Source organism: Canis lupus, chromosome 16 (genome assembly GCF_003254725.2).
Source record: "Canis lupus dingo isolate Sandy chromosome 16, ASM325472v2, whole genome shotgun sequence".
NCBI lineage: Eukaryota > Metazoa > Chordata > Mammalia > Carnivora > Canidae > Canis > Canis lupus.
In genome coordinates, this window is record NC_064258.1 from 47,404,530 (window position 1) to 47,425,298 (window position 20,769).

The window sequence follows — 20,769 nt, forward strand, 5'->3', positions numbered from 1 at the left end:
GTACATTCTTTATATTCTTATTGTCATCTATTTTACTTACACATATATTGTAAATCCCATAATATATTGTTTTAAATTTTGCTTTAAATGGTTAATAATCTCTTAAAGACATTTCTTTTATGTTTACCCTTTCTGATCAACATTTGTGTCATCTGTGGATCTGATTCTTTTGAATATTCTCTTAATTATGAGGCATATTTTATTGCTTTTTAGTACATCTCATGATTTTTTTTCATCTCATGATTTCTTATTATATGCTGAATATTATGTGACAAAGAACAGTAGAGAATGTAGCATATGATATTTTCTCTGAGAAAAGTTCACGCCTCTTCCTATATCAGTCCTTTATGGTGGAGGCTAAGTCAATATAATCTGTAGTTAAGCTGGGTCTGGGGTTTTTTGAAGCTTTAGTTAAATTTATTTTGCCACTAATTTCAAATGTCATGAAGGAAGATAAGGATGATTCCTTTATCAACAGTGAAGGCCTTGGAATTTGTCCAATGGGGAATTCTCTGTTCTTTACATAGAAAATGTAAGCTGCCTACTTTTTGAATCACTGAGTTCTTTTTCTCTCCAGCATTGCTCTTAACTTTCTGCAGCTTGGAAGTTCCCTCTCTACCCTGATATTCTGTCCCTAGCCTTTGATGAGCTGTTGCCTTGTGCTCAGTAAAGGGTTTGTGTACTTGGGGAAAATTTCTCTCAGTTCTTTTGTCCTACCCCTACCCTTCAGTACATGCTGCTATGGTTCTGGAATGAGTTAAAATTCATTGTAATTTTTAAGAATAAAAAATAAAAATTAAAAAATGGATCTACTTTGCCACATGTTCTATCTTTACTATAGAATTCTACATGTAACTATCAATAAAAAAGTTACTTGTATCCTCCTTCAACTTGAGGAAAGGGTAAATTTCTCAACTCTGAACTATATTGCTATGCCAGTGTTAAATCCAGATTCATTTTAATCCAATAAAAAGATTAGAAGAATATATAATTGATAATATTAACAAACGTAATTCTTGTTTATTATACAAAAATACTTATCATTTGATATTAAGGTGCAAGTATGAAAAAGTGTGCAGTTTCTTTGATCTGCCAAAACCATGATCAAAATTCCATTACTTGCAAACATAATACCTACATATCAGATATGCCAGAAGCAGATACCCCACCATGCTGTATAAGCCATTAAAGTTTTGAATGATAGGTGGTGTCTTATTTGCTTCTGAATGCTGACACTGAGCAGAGAGTAGATACAGAGAATGGCCTTCATGCATTGTTGAATAAACAGCTTTGCAAGAATAATAAACATTCACAAATAACCTCCAACAGATGAAACACAGATATCTAAAGTGCTATGACCAGTCAAGATCCCACTGGCATTTCTTACCAGAATGAGTCTTTTTCAAGAACTCATGGACAGGATTTACTCTTGGGTCATCTAGCCTAATCATCTTACTCAGCAAGCAAGCCTTGGAAGGGGAGCTACCTGCCTTCTATGCCTATATTAATTGTCTTAGATAGCCCTGGTTCTCCCAAGATACCAGGCAGAGAAATGGACTCTCCCATGGAACACTCAGATTTGCTATGGTATGCTGGAGCAAGGAATTCTTGGAGGCTGCCCCACCTTCTTATAAATGAACTGTAATGGACAAGCAGATATACCCAGGAGTGGAGTTCATGTGTTTCCCGACTGGGACAGTCCTTTCCCCGTCACTCCCAACTTGTCTACTTTATGTACCTCTACCTTGAGAAATCATTTTCCCTAGGCTTACAAGAATCCTATCTTATCTCTTGACGTCCCTTGTCCAGAACTTTATTTTGTGTTTAGTTCCCCACACTAACCTTGTTTCTCATCTCTGAACTTTTGCTTCTCCTACTCTCTTTGCTTGGAACATCCCTTGCTTCCTACCTCTATCCCCTGACACATTGGCCAAATGCAGTCTATAAGGCTAAGCCCAACCTAGGGATTCAAGAAAGGTTTCCAGGAAGAAATAATCCCTGAAGTAAATGTCCCTCATTTGACTTCCAATACCAGTAGGTTTTCACCTCACTTTAGACTTCACATATTACACTTTCTTCCCAAATGTCTCCTCCCATTAGACTAGACTCTGGGATGCTCCAGAGTAGAGACTCTTATATATTTTTGTTCTCACTATGTCCAAACACAGGGATTAGTTCATAGTAGGTGCCCAATAATATTAGCTAACTTAAATTAACACTTGCTCATCCCTCTGCTGCCCTATATTTTGATAGTAGGTTTGGGTGTCTTGTCCTCAGAGCAACTATTTCTACTTGTCTAGGTCTGAGGCAGAGAAGCTGAGGCCATAGCAGCTCCTAACATCTGAATGCATTTAATTCTTTTACTTCATTTTGGGGCACCTGGGTGGCTCAGTCAATTAGGCTTCTGACTTGATTTCAGCTCAGGTCATGACCTCAAGCTCATGGGATTGAGCCTCACGTCAGGGTCTGTGCTCAGCACATTTTGCTTGCCCCTCATCCTCTACTTTCCCCCCTGCTCACATGCTATCTCTACAATAAATAAATAAAATCTTTTTAAAAATTCTTTTACTTCATTTTGGGAGAGGCAAGGTCATGTCTCAGAATCCTTGCTTTAATTCAGTGATTTTTAGGATTGCTAATTTAGTGCAGTATTTCTAAGTTCAGTTAGATTACTGAAATATTCATTTTGTTGTTCCAGGATAAATCAGATACTATGTAATACCTGAATTTAGAGTAGATAAAGACACACTAAAAGACTTAGCAGTTATGAAAAATCAATGAGAAAAACATTTGATTGAGACCTTTCTGTGTATGAATTAATTTTGCTTCAAATTGGGAAAGACAAACATTAACCAATTTTTGCTAGTCCTTGTCATGGGATGCCAGTGTCACACAAGAACAACATTGTGAACTTCTGCTTCAGTTAAACAAAACTATGGTTAAAATGTGCCACCTGGCAGCAAGAAGTTCTAGTTCATGAAAATGAACAAAGATTTTATTTTGACTAATGGTGTTTGCTTCCTGAAATAAGTTCAAAAACTTACCTTAATTATTGAAGAAAGTAACCATTTCCGATATTTTTTCTTTTTAGGCTGTGAGGTTGAGATTCTTGGTGTCAGACCTACTTACTGCCTAGAATATAAAAACGTCCCAACGGATATCAATTTTGCCAATGCAGTCAGCGATGCTCTTGACTCCCTCAAGTAAGTGTCCCAAAGTTTTAGCCATGCCATTGTTCTCCATTGTTTCCAGGACCAATAGCAAATGCTAAAGTGAATTAAGAAGGCATGGTGCAGGTGGAATAATATCTCAGAGATGTGATGAATCTTTTGCATGATGACTGTTAACTGCTACCAGAGAATAATTGTGACTTAGTCATTTCAGGTAGGGGCACTCTTTGTAAATGTTGAATTGAGAGCAAGAACGTCCCCATGGTTTTGAGACTTTCTTCTTTATGTTGATGGACAATAGAGAAGCAATATGAATGTCAACATCTCTGTAATTAAGATTTTGTGAATGCTTGTATTTCAGAAAATGTTATTATTTGGCAAAAAGTGAGGGGGATCTATGGTGAAGTCAATTGGAAAAAACTGCCTATCTACCCTCTTCTTGGTAAAGGATGAGACACATTAGCGTGTTAGAACATAGAACCTTTTCTTCCTCCCACGTAGAACAATGACACAGAATTTTAAGAATGCAGAAATCATTAATGTTGTCTTAAATAGTACATGAGAGTCTGTCAGAGAAACTGATCAACAGGCAAGGTCAGGCAAAAGCCTCAAGTCAATCTCAGAAGTCACCAGATGTGAAGTCAAGATGGGAGACCAGGTGAGGTCGACCTGAGTAATCAGCACCAAGAGGCTAAAGACGTTGGGGCTCTCACATTTCCAAGATGATGCTGGATTTGTAGTCACCTTGGCTGCCTCATGGGTCTCCTGGATGGGATCAAGGCAGACGTCCCATAGTAATCAGTGTGCAGACCAGGGAGGGACCAGTATTCCTCCCAGGAGAAAGAGCCTGCTTTCAATCTGGGCAGACTCCAAGGGCTGGCGTATTGTAGGCGCTGTGTCCAACTCGCCAGCAGTAACCACATGAATTGGCTTGTAGCTAAGATTGCCCCAGATATAGGGTTCACCAATTATGAATCCCATTCCTGCCATCACCACCCCAAACATCACAGGGAACAGCAATCACCCCCACAGGACTGTACAAGGAGAAAACAATATCCCTCCCTTCTTCAGTTCTTAGCATAATTCCTCTTCCATGAGACCTACCAAGATGAGGGTTTGAGGAATAGGAAGGTTCAAGTTCTGACGGATTGGAGAGGAAATAGGTTTGGAATACTAAAAAATGGGGATGTAACAAACTTAAAAGTTTAGTTTTTTTTTTTTTCTGGAGGGAAGAGGGAAGGGATAGGGTCTGGAATGAACTTTAAATAAATATTATTAACTATTGAATAAATATTCTTCAACATATGGTTTGTAAATCATGTGTGTTATATGATCCTGCCTCTTACCTACTCTGCTTGCTTTTCCTTGCCCACAAGTGCTGGCAAACCACACACATGATGAACTGCAATATCGTGTTGCAAACTAGTTCGTGCAAAGCAGAGGAGCACTATGCACACAGCAGATGAGCAGAGCTAGAACTGAGGAATAGCTCTGTGTCTATACAATGCTGTTTGCAACATATCCAAAATGCTAGCCATCCCGACAGCCTGTTGCCATGTGAAATATGAATATTTAGAATATAGTTGTCATACAAATACTTCCAGATAACCCAACACTCTATTGGGGAGTGTAATCCTTTTTGCATTCATTTTGCCTTGACATCTGAATGCTTAATTACATCTGTAATTAAGATTTAGTGAATGCTTGTATTTCAGAAAATGTTATTATTTGGCAAAAAGTGAGGGGAATCTGTGGTGAAGTCAATTGGAAAAAACTGCCTATCTACCCTCTTCTTGGTAAAGGAATTACTGTATACAACCCAGTGATTCAACAGGTAGAGAGTCACTGTCATGAGAGGCTCAGGTTAACCTGGGCCTGCAGGCTGGCCCGTCCAAAATGACGTCCTTGTCCTAAGGCACATCAGATCGCCGGAGGAAGAAGTGCTGGGCTTTGTTTCCCAGAGAAGTTTCTATTCCTATTTCTCTGTTTCTCGAGAAGTTTTTGTTTTTCCATTTTCGAGCAACATGACAAAGCTAAAGGACATGAGGGAATAATATCTTTACCTTAGAGCTCAGCACTTAGAAAAGGGGAAGATGGTAGTGGGGGTGGTCGTGTGTTTATGTGTGTATCTTTGTGTGTGTGTGTATATGTGTGTGTGTTTAGCAAAGGCATTGGGCTCCCCTAGACAGAAAAGGCTACAAAGAATTGGCGTCCCAGGAAAGTGGCCCTGAGCTAGGCCTCTATCCGAAGTGATCAGGTGCTACCACGTTGCTCAATTGACACCATTTGCATTGCAGTCTCCATAAATGGCCCTGAGCTCCAGGGGGGTAGCATTCACATATCTACCATGTGAACAATGCTTCTGGAGTTGGGCAGCAAGAGCCTGGGCAGGATGGAGTCAGGTCAGTACAACTGTCTTGTGGGGTCTTCATACTGTCAAAGTTAACAGGGCCACCAGAAACAGCCCCCGTGAATAGTGGTTGGAAAGATGGAGATCCACCATCTCTAAAACTAGTCAGGGCTTAAAATTGGAGAGAGAGAAAAAAGAGAAAGAAAAAAGAAAAAAGAGAAGAAATGTAATAGGCCAGATGATACTTATTGCCTGTGGAAGGCGGTAAGATGATTTAGGCTCTCTTGCAAAGAAAAAGAAGGCACTTCCTTTAATGAACCTACCTATGCATTTTTTAATTTTTAATTTTTTAAATATATTTTTAAAAAGATTTTATTTATTTATTCATGAGAGAGAGAGAGAGGCAGAGACACAGGCAGAGGGAGGAGCAGGCTCATGCAGGGAGCCTGATGTAGGACTCGATCCCGGGTCTCCAGGATCACACCCTGGACTGAAGATGGCCCTAAACCGCTGAGCCACCGGGGCTGCCCAACCTATGCATTTTTAATTAAATAAGTAATTAAGTAATTTAGAGGGGGAAAGGTCAAGGGAGAAGGAGGGAGAGAATCTTAAGCAGGCTCCACACACACAGTGCAGAGCCCGACACAGGGCTTGATCTCACAACCCTGAGATCATGACATAAGCCGAAACCAAGAATCAGATACTGAACCTACTGAGCAAGGCAGACAGCCCTAACCTATGCATTTTTAGAACATGTCTCATTACCTTCTTACAAAGTAGAAAAAAGATGGACATTTGTGGGCCAACAGTTGCCCAGTCTGGAACAATCAAGGCCACTTTGCATGTAATAGCTTGTTCATGTAAGAATGTGACTCCAAGGAATTGTGAATTCTCCTGGTCCATGTGTTTAGGCAAAGATGTATTAATTATTTATCTTTCTATCAGACGCCTCCAAAAGAAGGAGCAAGTGTTAGACTCCATACCTTACCTCTTGGTTTCTGCTCAGATCTATCTCAAGTTTCTGTTTATAATTTGAAGAGTGCTTAGAGTTCACACAAATGTGCAAACACGAGCATGCAGGTGCATGTGTGTACACACTCACACACACATTTCTCCATATCAGTGCTACATATAGAGTGTCTTTGTCCACTCTGCTATTAGTCTGAGAGACAGAAGGGGGTACAGGATAGACATGCTTTTACAGAAGGCAGTTCAGGTTGACCGAGGGACAGCATTTCAGCAAAGGACCCAGCTCAGCCAAGAAGCTGCACCGTTCTGTGGGAAGGGCTAATCCAACTTCCATATTTGATCCGGGCTTTGCCATCCAGGGCTCATAAAGCTTTATTGACCCAACTCTTATTCACAGCTGATGCTACCTTAGCACTTAGACAGCCTCTAGCACAGAGGAAAGAAGGGGAAGAGAATTCATGTCTTCAACACCCATCTGCTAGCATTGTGTCAAAGGTGCTATTGCACTGACCTACTTTGCTCTTACACCTACCGAATTACACAGATGTCACTCTCCCCCTCTTTCAAAGAGGCCACCGACTCTCCCAGAGTTAAGTACCCTGCCTCAGGTCGCACACAACTAGTAGGTGGCAGAGCCGGAGCCCAGTTCTGAGTGAGAGGTGCCTGAACACTTCAGAGTCAACTTCACAGCTCTTCTGGTCTACACCCATACCTCGAAGGTGCCTTGAAACTGAATCAGATGGAGAGGATGTAGCGGATGGGTCCTTTGCAAGTCACCCCTGTGGGGCTGTGCTGGGACTGGGGCTCAGGAGGGCCTGAGGTTGAATGGTGGCCTTTGTGGTGTGCTTGCTGTTTGACGTGTTCAGCAGCACACAGCCCCGGTCATGGGGGCATTATGCACTATGCCACCACACAGGGGACAGCGAGGAAGCACCCCCCCACACACCACAATGGAAAGCAGTTTGTGATCACATCACTTAATCCATCCTTCTGGAAGTTCTGCGTGTAGGATCGTCATGCTTCGGCAGGCAGGAAAAGGGGCATGAGTAGCTCATCTGAGGTCATAGGGTGCAGGGGCAGCAGCCACGTGAGCGGTGACAGCCACATGCAGCCCTGCCTGCCTGGAGGGGCCAGGAGGCTACTCCAGCAGACTGCCTGATGCAGCCTCTCAGAAGGGTTGGTCAAATAACAACTGGGTCATGAGAGCAGAGGACACAGCTGCTGTCCATTGTTAAGGTCCAGGCTACAGAAAACAGCTCCCAAGGAATTCCTTTAGGATCCCAGAACCTCAGTGACTCCTGGTGCCTATAAAGGAGTGGACGGATGACGAGATGGTTCTTTCCACAGGCCACGGAGCAGCTGGCTCAAATGCCCTGGCCTTTGTCCATTTTCCCTGGGGACTCTGAGGGAAGGGGCTCAGTACAAAGGCAAAAGCCATCCAGGAGCATCTGGAAGGAAGAGCGAGATGGAAGGCATCTCCTTCCCTTTGCCCCCTTTTGCTGTGTGTCAAGCACATTACAAACATCAGCTCACTTAATACGCAGCGTAGCCCTCAGTGGAGGTTTTTCACATGACAAACTGAGGCTTCCAGATATTTCTGCTGTTCTTCTGAGACCTCCAGGTCTCCAGTATAGCGAGATTCACATCTTTGAACCCAGATCTGTCTAATTCCAGTGCCCTATCAAAGTATAATTTTCAAAATTAAGCTTCTGTCATGTACTCAATACATAGGTACATGAGAATTATGCCAAAGTTCAAATTACTTTATTGCTGAGGGAATCGGGGGATGACCAGGCTGGCTAAGTGGAGAATATGAGAAACACACCTGCGAAGGAAAAAAATGATGCAGGATGATGGCATACGATTATCGTGCGATGCAGAAATGCTTCAAGACTTAGAGGACAACCAGACCATGATCTTTGGGACTGCTTTCTCCATCAGGCAAAAATAGCCTTCATCTGACTCGTTTCCTACAGGTTCACAGCTAGGTTTACACAGCCCGGGCTCGAGCTGGTCATAAAGTCTGGTGACCCGTAAGCAAGTGTATTAGACACTGCTCTTGTAGGACACAGAAATGACAGGCAGCTGTTTGTTGGGCCTGATTTCTAAGTGTTGGATCACTTTTCTTAACAGTTGATAACTTCAACCATCCCTTTGAATTGCCCCCCATTTCTCTCTCCCTAAGTCTTCTCTTTCCAACTCACTTCAGCAAGGAAAATGTATGTGAGGTTATGGACTTTTACACTGAAAAGAGACCTGGACAGTGTCCTAAGATGATGGGGGACCTAAGATGATGGGGGACCTGGGTATCTCTGAAACCCTAGGGCTGGGGGTTCCTTGCAGCTCTTAAGTACTGGCCCACAGCCACATGTCCTTTTGGCTCAGTTCCTGGACCCCTAAAGCTATAAATTATAAATGGCCAACAACAGGTCTGCAGGCATTTCCACCCATCGCTCCTCACCCAACCGCCCCATTACAAATGAGCTGACCTGTGATGGAGACCAGATCCATGTGGAAAACAGCTGGCGACCAAGAATCTGTCTGCTAAACTCTAAGCAGGCGAGAGCTCTCAGACCTTGAAGACTCGCGTTCCTAATAAATCGATGAAACTCCAACCTAGAAGTCTTTTCCAAAAGTATGTGCATAAATCCCTGAATCGCCAGCATCCCAAATCCAGTGTTCCTCTCACCTGGGGTTGACAGCTCCTTGAAAGAAAGCCGTCGGGTAAATCTGTGATACTGGCTTCTTGATCGCACAGGGATCTGTGAACATGGTGAAGAACCTGAAAGAAACCAGCCGAGTGGCTGCCTACAGTGCAGTGACCTACAAGCATTGCCTTGAGTTTTAATGCATCAGTCAACCCTTTGGTGAAGTTTTCGTCCCGCGCAAGCCCTACCCAGAAACGTGCACTCTTGAACACAGGATATGCTGCGTGAATCTGCACACCTGGGAAGCTACAGATGCAAGTGCATAAAGCAGCTAAAGGCTGAGACTTATCTGAGGGAATGATTTTATGGAAGGTTCCATTATGTTCATTAGTTTATCAGTGTAATGAACATGGGCCTCAAAAAAGTTTAGGGATGTGTACGAAAATGTCATTACCTAGTGAGAACTTTCACCCACCACCCACAGGCTTGTGGGACCCTGGAGTGACTTTTTGTCCTCTGCTGTCTATAGATGGATTAGTCATTCACATATTAGTGAGGATGAATAATGATAATATCACTTGTGAGAAACACCTAATCCAGTCTCCACTGTGGAGGAGGGTGGTTAATGGTATTTGTTAGCGAAGGGCCTGTTTTGTTCTAAAAAAGAGAAAACACTTGACTAGCAATTTTGCTTAACTTGAAACCAATGTGCTTTCGAAACTATAAAAGAAATGCCCTTTAGGGTGCACAGAAGAACATCACAGCATCATTAAAGGGCAAGCCCTCTTGGCAAGTATGACCATAAAGAAGGAAGATTCCAGGCTTCGGGATATCTTCTGAAAACTGTTCCCCAGTGTAGTCAATGGAGGAGATTCGGACTTTCAAAAGCCAAGGCTCGTAGAAATGTTCTCAGCTTGGAGATTCATGACGTCAGGTATAGGTATGTCTCTGTGAGGCCTTGAGTAAGTCCTAGAATCCTTTCTGATCTGTTTCCCCATCTGCAAAATGTACAAATGCTTTTCTTAGGGACCCTTTTCATGGTGGTTCCGGTATTCTGCATTCCAGGCATGCCCAACCCCCAGGCATGGAGCATTATCCGTCAAGAAGGGTGAGATTCTTAACAGAGAATAAGGACCATTCCCACCAGAAGGTTAAGCAAAATGCTGCCCCGTTGGTGTGGGCCATGGAGGTCTTTCTTAGTGGTTGTGGTCAGGGTTTTGGAGTCAGCCCACTGTGGGCTTGAGTCCTGGCTCCATCTCTCGACAACTGTGTGGTGCGGACAACCATATTGAGCTCTCTGTTCAGTGTGTTCCTATCTTATAGGGTTGCTGTGAGGATTAAATAATGAATGAAAAACCTTCAATATCATGCTTGACCCAGTGTCATTTATTGAGCACTCTTAGTATACTTTCAACTGACCGTCATAGAGCTCCTGCTGTATGCCAAATACAAAAAGCTACAGCTGAGCTACAGTGGAGGGTGAATGGCCATCCTCCGAAAGAACTTCAGGGTTTAGAGGAGGGGACGGAACCTCAACAGGCCACTACAGCTCAGAGTGAAAGAGCATTACTTCGTGGAAGGGGCAACATCTCCCCCTGAGACCTGGAGGATGAGGAGGGGCTGGTTTTAGCTCTAGTCATGCAAACCCCACTCTCTGAACGACGGAGAGGAGATTTTCTCCTCCTCCATGGATTGCAAGACACGAGGCACAGCAGGCTCTGAGGACACACATTCTTTTTTTTTTTTTTTTTTAAGATTTTATTTATTTATTCATGAGAGACACAGAGAGAGGCAGAGACACAGGCAGAGAGAGGACCAGGCTCCATGCAGGGGAACCCAGGACCCCAGGATCACGACCTGAGCCAAAAGCAGACACTCAACAGCCGAGCTACCCAGGCACCCTGAGGACACATAGTCTTTTATTGCTCATGTTCCAAGTGTTGGGCAGCCACATCAGGAGACACCATGCCATCTCATTTGTGTATGTGTGCATTTAAAATACAGCTGTTCAAGAGAAATAAGGCAAGGCAGCAAGAGTATTAATTATTAGCCCTTGTAAAGTCCAAACAAAAGAATTAGCTTGAATCTCTTTTGCATTGCTTCACCTTCTGACCCTTACTGCTCTCATCATTAGCATCGTCATCATGATGATCATTGTTCCCTTCTGGGGCTTTGGGAGCAGTTGTGGGGAGAGCTTGAGCTGGGGAGGGAGGGAGGGAGAGAGGGAGGGACGGGGGCAAGCACTGTGCGAAGGAGGGAGGTGCATTCCCTGACACTGGCCTCCCCTCCCCGACGCCTTAGGCCTCACTCCAGTCCAGATCACTAGTTCCTGAGCATTCTTAACCCAGTGTCAAGGGCTCAGGTGGTTAGTACTCTGCCGTTGTCACTATTATCAGCACCGTGGCCGAGAAAGACAGATCTTCCAGAACCAGGGTCTCCCTGGGCCGCGTGGAAGTGTGGTCACTGTTAGGATTGACTCCGTCCACACTGGAGCTGGCCCTTCATGGAATAAACGTCCTCATAGAGTAAGTGTCTCTTAATAATAGTGTCTATTAATAAGTGCCACATGCATGAGTGGGGCCCTCGGGGCCGGGCTGTCTCCACGCAGTTGTCCTGTGTCCGTTTTAAGGCGGCAGCTTTGCCTGGCCCGCGGGCCAGGGGTCTGGGGGCGCCGGGGCCTCCACAGAGGACCGCTGAGTGAGGGGGAGAGAGCCGGCGAGGCCTCCCTCGACTTGGTCTCTCCACCTGCTCCTTCCAGGAGCGGCCGGGCCGACCTGGCGGCCGTATACCACGAGCGCATCGATGTGGAAGGCCACCACTACGGCCCCTCCTCGCCTCAGAGGAAGGACGCCCTGAGGGCCGTGGACACCGTCCTGAAGTACATGACCAAGTGGATCCAGGTAATTAAAAGCAAAGCCCACCAGGCTGCTCTTCCCTCTCGTGACTTCCTTCCCGTTTCCCTGACTGCCACACCCCCCAACACCTTCCTTCTTGCTGTCCTTAGCTGGCCAGGCCAGCGGCGGGCTGCCATGGGCCTGGTTTCTTCACGCAAGGCCTCTTCAGACACCAAGGGATCCCCTTGTTTTACAGGCAGGCCAGCAGGGTTGAAATGGCCAGATCTGCATTACTGCCTGGCCTAGCTGGCGAGATGGCCCAGGTCTTCACCAAACAACTTCAGTAAGTCTGCTAACCAGGCTCAAGTGGGCATGCAAACCAGACCTGGGTTCTGTGCCTGGTGCTGGATGACTCCAGATAGCGTAAAACCTCCCTGGCCTTTGTTTTCCAATCTGTAAAATGGGTACGTGACAGTTCCCATATCACCACACAAGTTTGCAGAAAGAGCTGAAGCAAATGAAAATCAAGAAAGTGGCTGGAAAGGCTAAATAAAGCCCAGGAGGGGCGATTTCTGGCTCTACCAGAAAGCGGAGCGTGCTTTCACATTGCCCTCCTCAAAGTGCTTCTGCGGTGATTTTGAACTGGTCTCATCAGGGCAGAAAAGTAGACGATTCAGTCTAGGATTGAGAAAGGATCCTTTCCCCTATAACTTAACGGTTGACAACACTTCTTTACGAGACTTTCCAGAGTAAGCACGTCTTGGTCCGGGCGCCGTCCTGATGACCTCTGTCCTCCCACAGGAGCGGGAGCTGCAGGACCACCTCAATGTCATCATCTTCTCAGATCACGGAATGACTGACATTTTCTGGATGGACAAAGTGATCGAGCTGACCCAGTACATCAGCCTGAGTGACCTGCAGCAAGTGAAGGACCGAGGACCTGTTGTGAGCCTCTGGCCAGCCCCTGGGAAACACTCTGAGGCAAGAAGCACCATGATGGGGGGAAGGGGGAAAGGGGGTGAAGAAGGGAGCTGACCTTGGCCCTGTGGCTTTAGTGCCGGCCAGGAGCTGGGCCTCTGGGGGCAGATGGCCTACTTTGCCGCTCACTTGACCTCTGCCAAGTTGCTCATCCTCCTGTGTCTGTCTTCTCTTCTCTGAAACGGGCATGATGGTATCTACTGCATGGATGTTAGTGGAAATTAAATGGAGATAAAGGATGTGCGGTGCTTGGCATGTAGAGCTCTTAGCCCTTTGGTAGGGCTATTTTATTTTATTATTGGCCCAAACGCGGCAATTCTCAGGCAAAACTAGGGGGGATATCGGATGCGTACAGAGAATGCTCTTTCTCCGGAACAAAGCTGCCCTTCTGATCTGTTCCCATCAGGGAACTGGAGATAGAAAGTGATGAATGAACAAAGGCTGAGGCCACATGTGCCATGGGTCAGCTCCTTATCTAAGGAGCCATGCTGCTTGGGTGCAGATCCCACCCTGATCACAGACTCGGAACTCATAGCTCCCTGACCCGGCCCCTTGCTTCTCTTGGGTCCATGCAGGGGGCGATGCCATCATAGCCACCCTCCTGGGCTGCTAGAGAGCACACAGAAGCGAGCACACACATGGGCCCACCTCAAGGATGACCTACATGCCACTTATTACAATGATCACCATCGACGGGGGGCATCCCCAAGAGAATGCTCCCTATATCACTGCCTTCCAGGAACTCAGCACCCTGAGATGGCTAGACTTCTATTTACTCTTCTCTCCAAACCATAATTATCTGTAACACTTGGTAAATCATGATGAGAAAATGAGGAAGGAGCAGGGCCTTTGGCCAGCTGCTTTGCCCCATGTTGCCTCATCATGTTCCAGGGTAAGCTTTGGGGCTCCTGCCCACTCCCAGAGAGAACTTCATGCTCCAGACCAGGACATGAGTCTCTTCCTTGGGAGAGGCTCAGACAGCTGCCAGTGGAGGGGCCAACCACAGGGTGCCAAGAATAGGCCTAGGGTGGGCCTGGCGCCTCCATCTATCCTCATGGCAGCAATGTGGTTGACAATGGATGCTTGTTGGTATTGATGGACACTGCGTGCAGGAGGAGGGGGTCCTCTCCACTGGTCCTTTTAGCCCCTCCTGTCCACTCCCATATAAAAGTCTAAGATCTGTCTGTTTGGAGATTGAGAGACACAGTTGCCAACAATGTCACTCCTCCCCAGTCTTGCCCCATTTCCTGGGGACGCTCCTTTTTCTCAAGTTCCATGGTCAGGAAGCGGAGGTGAAATTCTTCAGTTCGGAGCCAGGAGGAATACTCTACACATTGGCAGGTCCCACAGAAAATGGCTTCTTGCAAAGAAGTTCTGTTTTCTTGGCAAGGAAGACCATCTGTATCTCCGACTTGGCGCTCAGGGACGTGCCGCCTCCAGAATGCTTGAGCATCAGCAGCTTACGAGCTGGGAAGAGCTTCTTTCAGCGCGAGGTTCAAGCCAGGCAGTTGCCTGAAGCAGTTGGTGGATTATTCAAGAGTGGGGGCTGTGTTTGGGTGACAGTTTGTCATGTGAGGGACACAACAGTTTGTGAGACCTGGTATGTGTCATCAGATTTTTCACGTATCCAAAATCTTTCTGCAAATGCATCCTACTTTCCTTTAGAACTATGGGAATCATAACTCATGGGGTCGTCAGAAACTCTCTATTAAACAGCCTGAAGGCTAATTATTCTCCAGATTTGAGTTGAAAAACTCAATTTTAGATTCAGTTCTACCCAGGAATATGTGCCTGATTTGGCGAAGGGCCAACAAGTCAACATCAGCCAGTTGATTTTAATGTCAGCCATAAATATTTAAGCTGCCGCTAAATATTGAAAATCTGTGCGGAGTTTACACCCTCATCATGAAGATAGTGTAATGAATGGCAGACAACGACTAGTACTTTTAAGACTCGGGTATAGGTAAGACGGGCTCTAGGTCAAGTCAAAGAACAAACCCTCTTCTTTGATCTTAGTGGTATTTAACATCAGGCGGACCTATTCCTCATTTGCCTTTTAATTTTACTATAGTGTTTTTGACATAGATAAGCTTTTGTAATCTTGTCTATTAACTACTGAGTAGATGAATTATTATAAAATATTGTAAAGTAAAAAGGGGCACCTCTGTTCAGTAGCTATCTAAGAGGTTGGAAGCTACTCTCTTAAATTATAAGTTACCATCTCCATAATTCTCCTTATAGTTTTACCATATATGTTCTTTAGTTTTATAGTTATTTGAACTTCACATAATAATAATAATCATCCTGTCTGTATTCTCCCGCAACTTGCTTTGTTTTGTTTTCTCAAACTGAGGTCCCGGAGATCCGTAGCTCTGTAATTGGTCCATCTTCGTTGCTGTGTAGTATCCCACCCCAGAACCACACAGGTTATTTTTTCCTTCCACTGCTGCTGGGCTGTTCCAGGCTGCAGTATAGATCCCTCTATGCCTCCTGGTGCACCAATGTGAAGGGCTCTCGCTAGATTCCTAGGGGCTAACTTGTTAGGTCATGGGGTATGTGGATCTTCAGCCCCCAGAGATGAAGCCACCTTGTTCTCTGAGACATATGGAAGGTTCTCATGTTTATGGAGTCAAACCTATCAGGTGTTTCGCTAACTTTCTCTCTTTGGTCTGTAAAGTTCTCCCTCTCCTCCGAGTCCAACAAATATTCACATATAGTTAAGAAAGAGAAGGCAAAACCGATCACTTTTGTTCTCTTCGCAGGTGTACAACAAATTGAGAACAGTGGAACACATGACTGTCTACGAGAAAGAAGCCATACCAAGCAGGTTCTATTACAAGAAAGGGAAATTTGTCTCTCCTTTGACTTTAGTGGCTGATGAAGGATGGTTCATAACTGAGGTAATCATAAAATTATGACAAATATGTTCATTAGACCAATTCTATCAAACAGCCCAGGATAAATAATTATTTGGCTTTTGCCCTTAAAAGATTTTGTTTTCACTTAGGTATCCTCCGTTGCATTCCTTCCACTTTTAGAGACTCAAAAGACGTGGTCAGGTGACTCTGTAGACACAAACCGTAGACCTTAGACTTCATGGCTCCACCGTCTCTATATTTTAACAAACTGCCCTTAACTCAATTACCCAGGCTTACAATGTAACCTATTCAGTTTAAAGTGGAACAATTACTGTGAACCAAAGCAATCGCTCTAGGGCAGTGAAAATCAAGGAGAGGCTCAGCTCTGCTTTCACCTTTTAGAGAAATGTTTGGCAAACGCAACTCCAGAGATCCAGGTTCCCCAGTTAGCCAACTTGGTTTTACAGAGGAGATCATCTTGCGTTTGAGGTCCAAACCCTCATTGCCTCGCACACACGAATGACTCCAGCAGCTCCTGCCTGCTGGCCTGGACTGCAGGCTCCCGGGGCTGGGCTCTTGGATCCACTTTTCTGATCCCCGGCCAGCATAGGAGGGCCGGCCTTCAGGGGACCCGTGGTCAAGGCCTGTCTAGAATATGTTTGTGGAGAGGACACGGGTTATCATAGATGTGAGTTTGCAAGGAGCTTGCAGACAGACCAGAGAATGGCAGGTGTTGAGACATGGGGGTCTTTGATTGATGCCAATGAGGTCTAAGGCCTAGGGCTCACATGATTCCCAGAGAGAGGGCAGGTGATCAACAGAAATACAGATCAGACAGCTGAGTGGAAGTCTAGGGACCTAGGTGTGGAAAAATGGGAGTTCCCTGACATGAAATCCGGGCCTTGAGGGGGACTGAGTCATTCCTGTGTGCTCTCAAAGAGGGGCATCTGGTCACTCAGGATACAGAACAGACCCGGTCAGAGCTGTCAGCCTGCACAGTCCTGAGGCCAAGCGGGGCCCATCTTATCTTTGGACTTTGGCTTCCACACTGTGTGACTGTAAGTTTCCAAGAAGGTCCTTCTGCCTCCACATGCTTCTTTCTTCACTTTATCACACTGTTTGGGGTTTGCCTGGAGTGAGATTATTCCAGGCTCACAGCGTTTTCATATACAGTGATTTGCTCACAGCTTCCTTTGAACACATGTGCAGTCGACCGACTGTGTCACCTGGGTAGGTGCTATATGACTTTATTCCCTAAAGCCAACTTTCCCCAAGTCATTCAGAAGGGTTTACGTTTTAAAACTTTTTCAGTTCAGGAAATTCTGGTGGAATTACTGTGAGTTTTTCAAAGTGAAGAGATGATGAGGGTCAGTCTAGTTACCTGTCACTCATTTCTTAGCATGATGATGTGCATCTAGTGTTTCCTTTCTCATATTTAGCTGAAATCGAGTGTACTGAGAAGCTGGTTCATGGTGGGGAGGGCGAGTGAGGTGATTTGGAGTAATTTATGGGAAAGTAGTCTTGGGTGGGAAGAGTGCCAAAGCCAGAGACACTGCACAACTAATGAGGTGCCATCTCCATTCCAGTGGGAGGAGCCCTGAACCCTCCGGTAGGGTAGGGTGGGGACCAGGAAAGCTGCTCTAGCTCTGAGTGCTTTCTGCAAGGTAAGCATCTTGGCAGCAACACATCCAGCAAGGAGATGCAAGGTGCTCCACTGAGTGATTAAAGCACAGTGATGGGGCCCTGGGGGTATCAGCAAGATACTCTCGGTTGTAAGTCATACACCACTTGAATAAATGTGCCCTAAGTAGTAAAGGTTTATTAGCTCACATAACTAGAAGTCTGGAGATAGACAGTTCCTGGGTTGGTTCATCCAGCTGCTCAATCATATCAATCACATCAGGCTCCCCAGTCAGCTCTTTTGCAGTTCTTTTGGCTTTCCCCTCAGGGTCACAAGATGACTGCTGCAGCCCCAACCATCACACCCCTTCAGGTCACCCCAAAGCAGAAAGGAAGGGGTGTGGCTTCTTCTTGTTTGTCTCCTGCTTTTATTAGGGAGCAAATATACCCCAGAATCAAGAGGCAGATATGGGTTTTATGGGACTCTGACAATTATGAAATTTGGTGGGGTCTCTCTTAAAGAAAAGAATATGGAATTACAAATATAAAATTAGGTATAAGGACTCAGGAGAAACCCCGGAGAATGAGAAGCCCTGATGCTTAAGATTCTTTAACTGCACTGTTAATCTGCTTCTGCCCCCACCTCGCTAGCCAGCCTCCCCTTAGGTTTCATCTAGAAACAGCAGCGTGGCTAGAAAATTCCTGCCTTGAGTCCGCTTTGGTCCTAAGACCTAGCACTATGCTGCAGTGTGGAACTGGGGTGCCAGAGTCACAAGACAAATGTGAAACAGAGGCTGGGGAATGAGGCACACAGGGCCCCTGGAACTTAGATCACGAAGGTGAGGAGGTGATGGGAGAATGGGGACAGAGGTGCTGGCGAGCGGGGGGTGGCCCACTCACAAAGCCGAGTGATGGGGCCTCGTCACCTCCTCCCCGACCTCCCAACACCCCCCCCCACACACACACCGAGGGTCCAAGGACCTGCTCTCCTGCAGGAAGCCTGCTGAATTATGTGTCTTCCGAGAGCCAGCCACGTGCTGATTGCACACCATATTATAAACTACCTTATACCATGTTGCTTTTGTGTGTCTCACGTGATGACACAACACACAGACACACATTTGTGTGACCCAGAACGAAGTCAGTGAGTTAACAGGGGCTACCCAGGTAACTGTATGGCTTAAGAAGCAGGGCAGAAGCCACTGGAACAGAAAGGAAGAATGCCTAGCGATTGACAATTACTTGAAAAGGTTTTAAAAATATATAATTATTTCCAAAAAAAAAAGGAAATTTGGGGTGATTTTTTTGAATATTTGAAGCAGGAAGTGTTTTGTTTTGGTTTGGTTTGCTTTTCAACAAAGAAACCAGAAGGAAGAGAAATAGGATGTAAAAAAAACAAGATTCTGAAAAGATTAGCATTGACCCACTAAATATCGGGGCCGTCAACATTATCTCGTTCCGCTTTAATTATTAATGACAGGTGCTATCAAACTAATCTTCATTAATTATGCCTGGTTCATTAGAAACTTTGCAATGACTCGTCCCCCACAGTGTCAAGGACAGGAACATAAAGTCATTTTACCTTCTGCAGGTAATCAATCCATCAAGAAAAATTTCTTCTTAAGATTTTGGTCAACAAAAACAGTCACAATCAAGTCCCTCCCTCCACCCCACTCCCTGCCCAGGTTACCTATTTCTGTCCCTCTCAGTGACTGTGCATCGAGGACATTGTCAGCCCTGAAGGTAACACACCACAACGTGACATGGAACACAAATGTGCTTCTGAGCTTCCTAGCAGCCAGTTCAAAGAGGGAAGCCCAATCGATGACATTACTGTCATGTAGAGTGTCTATAACATAAAAACACAAGTGTTTTTCTGAAAAATCATGGTTGTCCCTGAGTCCTGAGAGACATTAGATGTCTTTCATTTTTTTTATTTTATTAGATGTCTTTCAGCTACTCTTTTTTGTACCTTAGTTTCCCAGACTGAATGAATGTCTTTATTCTTTTACTCCTGTCCTTAAATTCCGTGGACTTTTTTTTTTTTTTTCAAGACTCACAGGTCAAAATGATCATTTCTGATTCTACCTTGATATGGCTTTGGATATGATCTCTTTGTCTTCTGGAAAATCCTAAAAACAAGAGTTCATTTCTTTCCTGTTGCCTTGGTCTTTTTTCTTTTATATCTTCCTGTCATTGATTATACTTACTTGACTGCAGAAAATGGAAAACTCCGTTCTGCATCTTTGTTCCTGCTCAGGGCTGGGCTGGAAGTCCTTCACATGGTGAAAGAACGCTGTGTTTGGCTCTGTGGCCTCCACAGCAGTGCACAGTGCATGTGAGGATGTTTCTGTGCACGACTGCACTTTGCGTCTGCAGCAGGGCCAACTTCTCAACCCTGAAAGCAATCTCTGTGGGTCTGGGTTTGGATAGCAGAGGAGTCTTTTTTTTTTTTTTTTAATTAAAAAAATTTTTTTTTCTGATTTAGACATGATTAGAAAAATGGCTGAGTCAGGACAGATTGGTGCTGGTTGAGGCCAAGAAAATAGACTCCCTCTCCCCTTCCTTCCTCTCTATGGCCTCCATTCTGCAACATGCAAGATTTGGCTTCCTTGGCAACAATGTCATTCCCACATAAACTCCAACTTTTTGCTACCAATTTAAGTTTTGCAGACTCTAAGGCAGCTGCTCTACTGGGAAGGCTTAATTGAGTTCATTTTTTTTAATGGTCACTTAGAGAGCTGTCACTGAAAAAGATAAAGACAGGGAAGCAGATTGAATCTGTCACCTGGAATTGCACAATTACCCAGTGTGACTGCTGTTGCTGTCACAGAAAAGCTAGCTCCCTGGCCAGTGGCTCCCCACAGTTTGCTTCTGCTCCTGCACTCTATAGTATATGGACAGGGCAGCAATCCGAGGTGCTCGTATTCCTAGAGGACCGACTAAACACGAAGAGTGGAAAAATCCAAGCCACCTACCTAGGTGGAGCCCTGGCCTATCACACCTGCTGGGCTCCTTTCTTCAAGGGCTGCTTAACTGATGCCCCCACCCCCTCTGTCTCCCTAAGACCTGGTCACTGTCCTCTGGAAACCTCTTTGCTTGCACTTGCCAGGCGTCAAAGGCCACACCGTTTCTGAGCCACCCCTGACTCCCCACTCCTGAGGTTTCACTCACCCATGCCCTACACTCATAGCTCCCCCAGGGGCACCTTCAATGAGGTTGGCCGTGGGGTCACCCCAATGCGGGGGGTCCAAGGACCCTCAGGAGGGAGGCCCGGGGATGCTACGTGTCCTTGGCATATGGATAGTCAGGAACAACACAGGAAATGGCAAAGTGGGGGAA

The 20,769-nt window shown here is 45.3% G+C and overlaps 2 protein-coding genes across 2 annotated transcripts in view; one reads left to right on the forward strand and one right to left on the reverse strand.

Moving 5' to 3' along the window:
- LOC112675239 (storkhead-box protein 2) overlaps window positions 1–20,769 on the reverse strand; it is a 556,032-nt gene that overhangs the window by 200,325 nt on the left and 334,938 nt on the right. The gene's annotated exons all lie outside the window — the stretch shown is intronic.
- The window catches only part of ENPP6 (ectonucleotide pyrophosphatase/phosphodiesterase 6), a 112,300-nt gene that overhangs the window by 75,906 nt on the left and 15,625 nt on the right, over window positions 1–20,769 (forward strand). Inside the window, exons 3-6 of the mRNA XM_025471835.3 lie at window positions 3,092–3,203; window positions 11,896–12,037; window positions 12,773–12,952; window positions 15,712–15,849. Of these exons, the coding sequence (XP_025327620.1) occupies window positions 3,092–3,203; window positions 11,896–12,037; window positions 12,773–12,952; window positions 15,712–15,849 (572 nt within the window). The remainder of the gene's footprint in view (window positions 1–3,091; window positions 3,204–11,895; window positions 12,038–12,772; window positions 12,953–15,711; window positions 15,850–20,769) is intronic.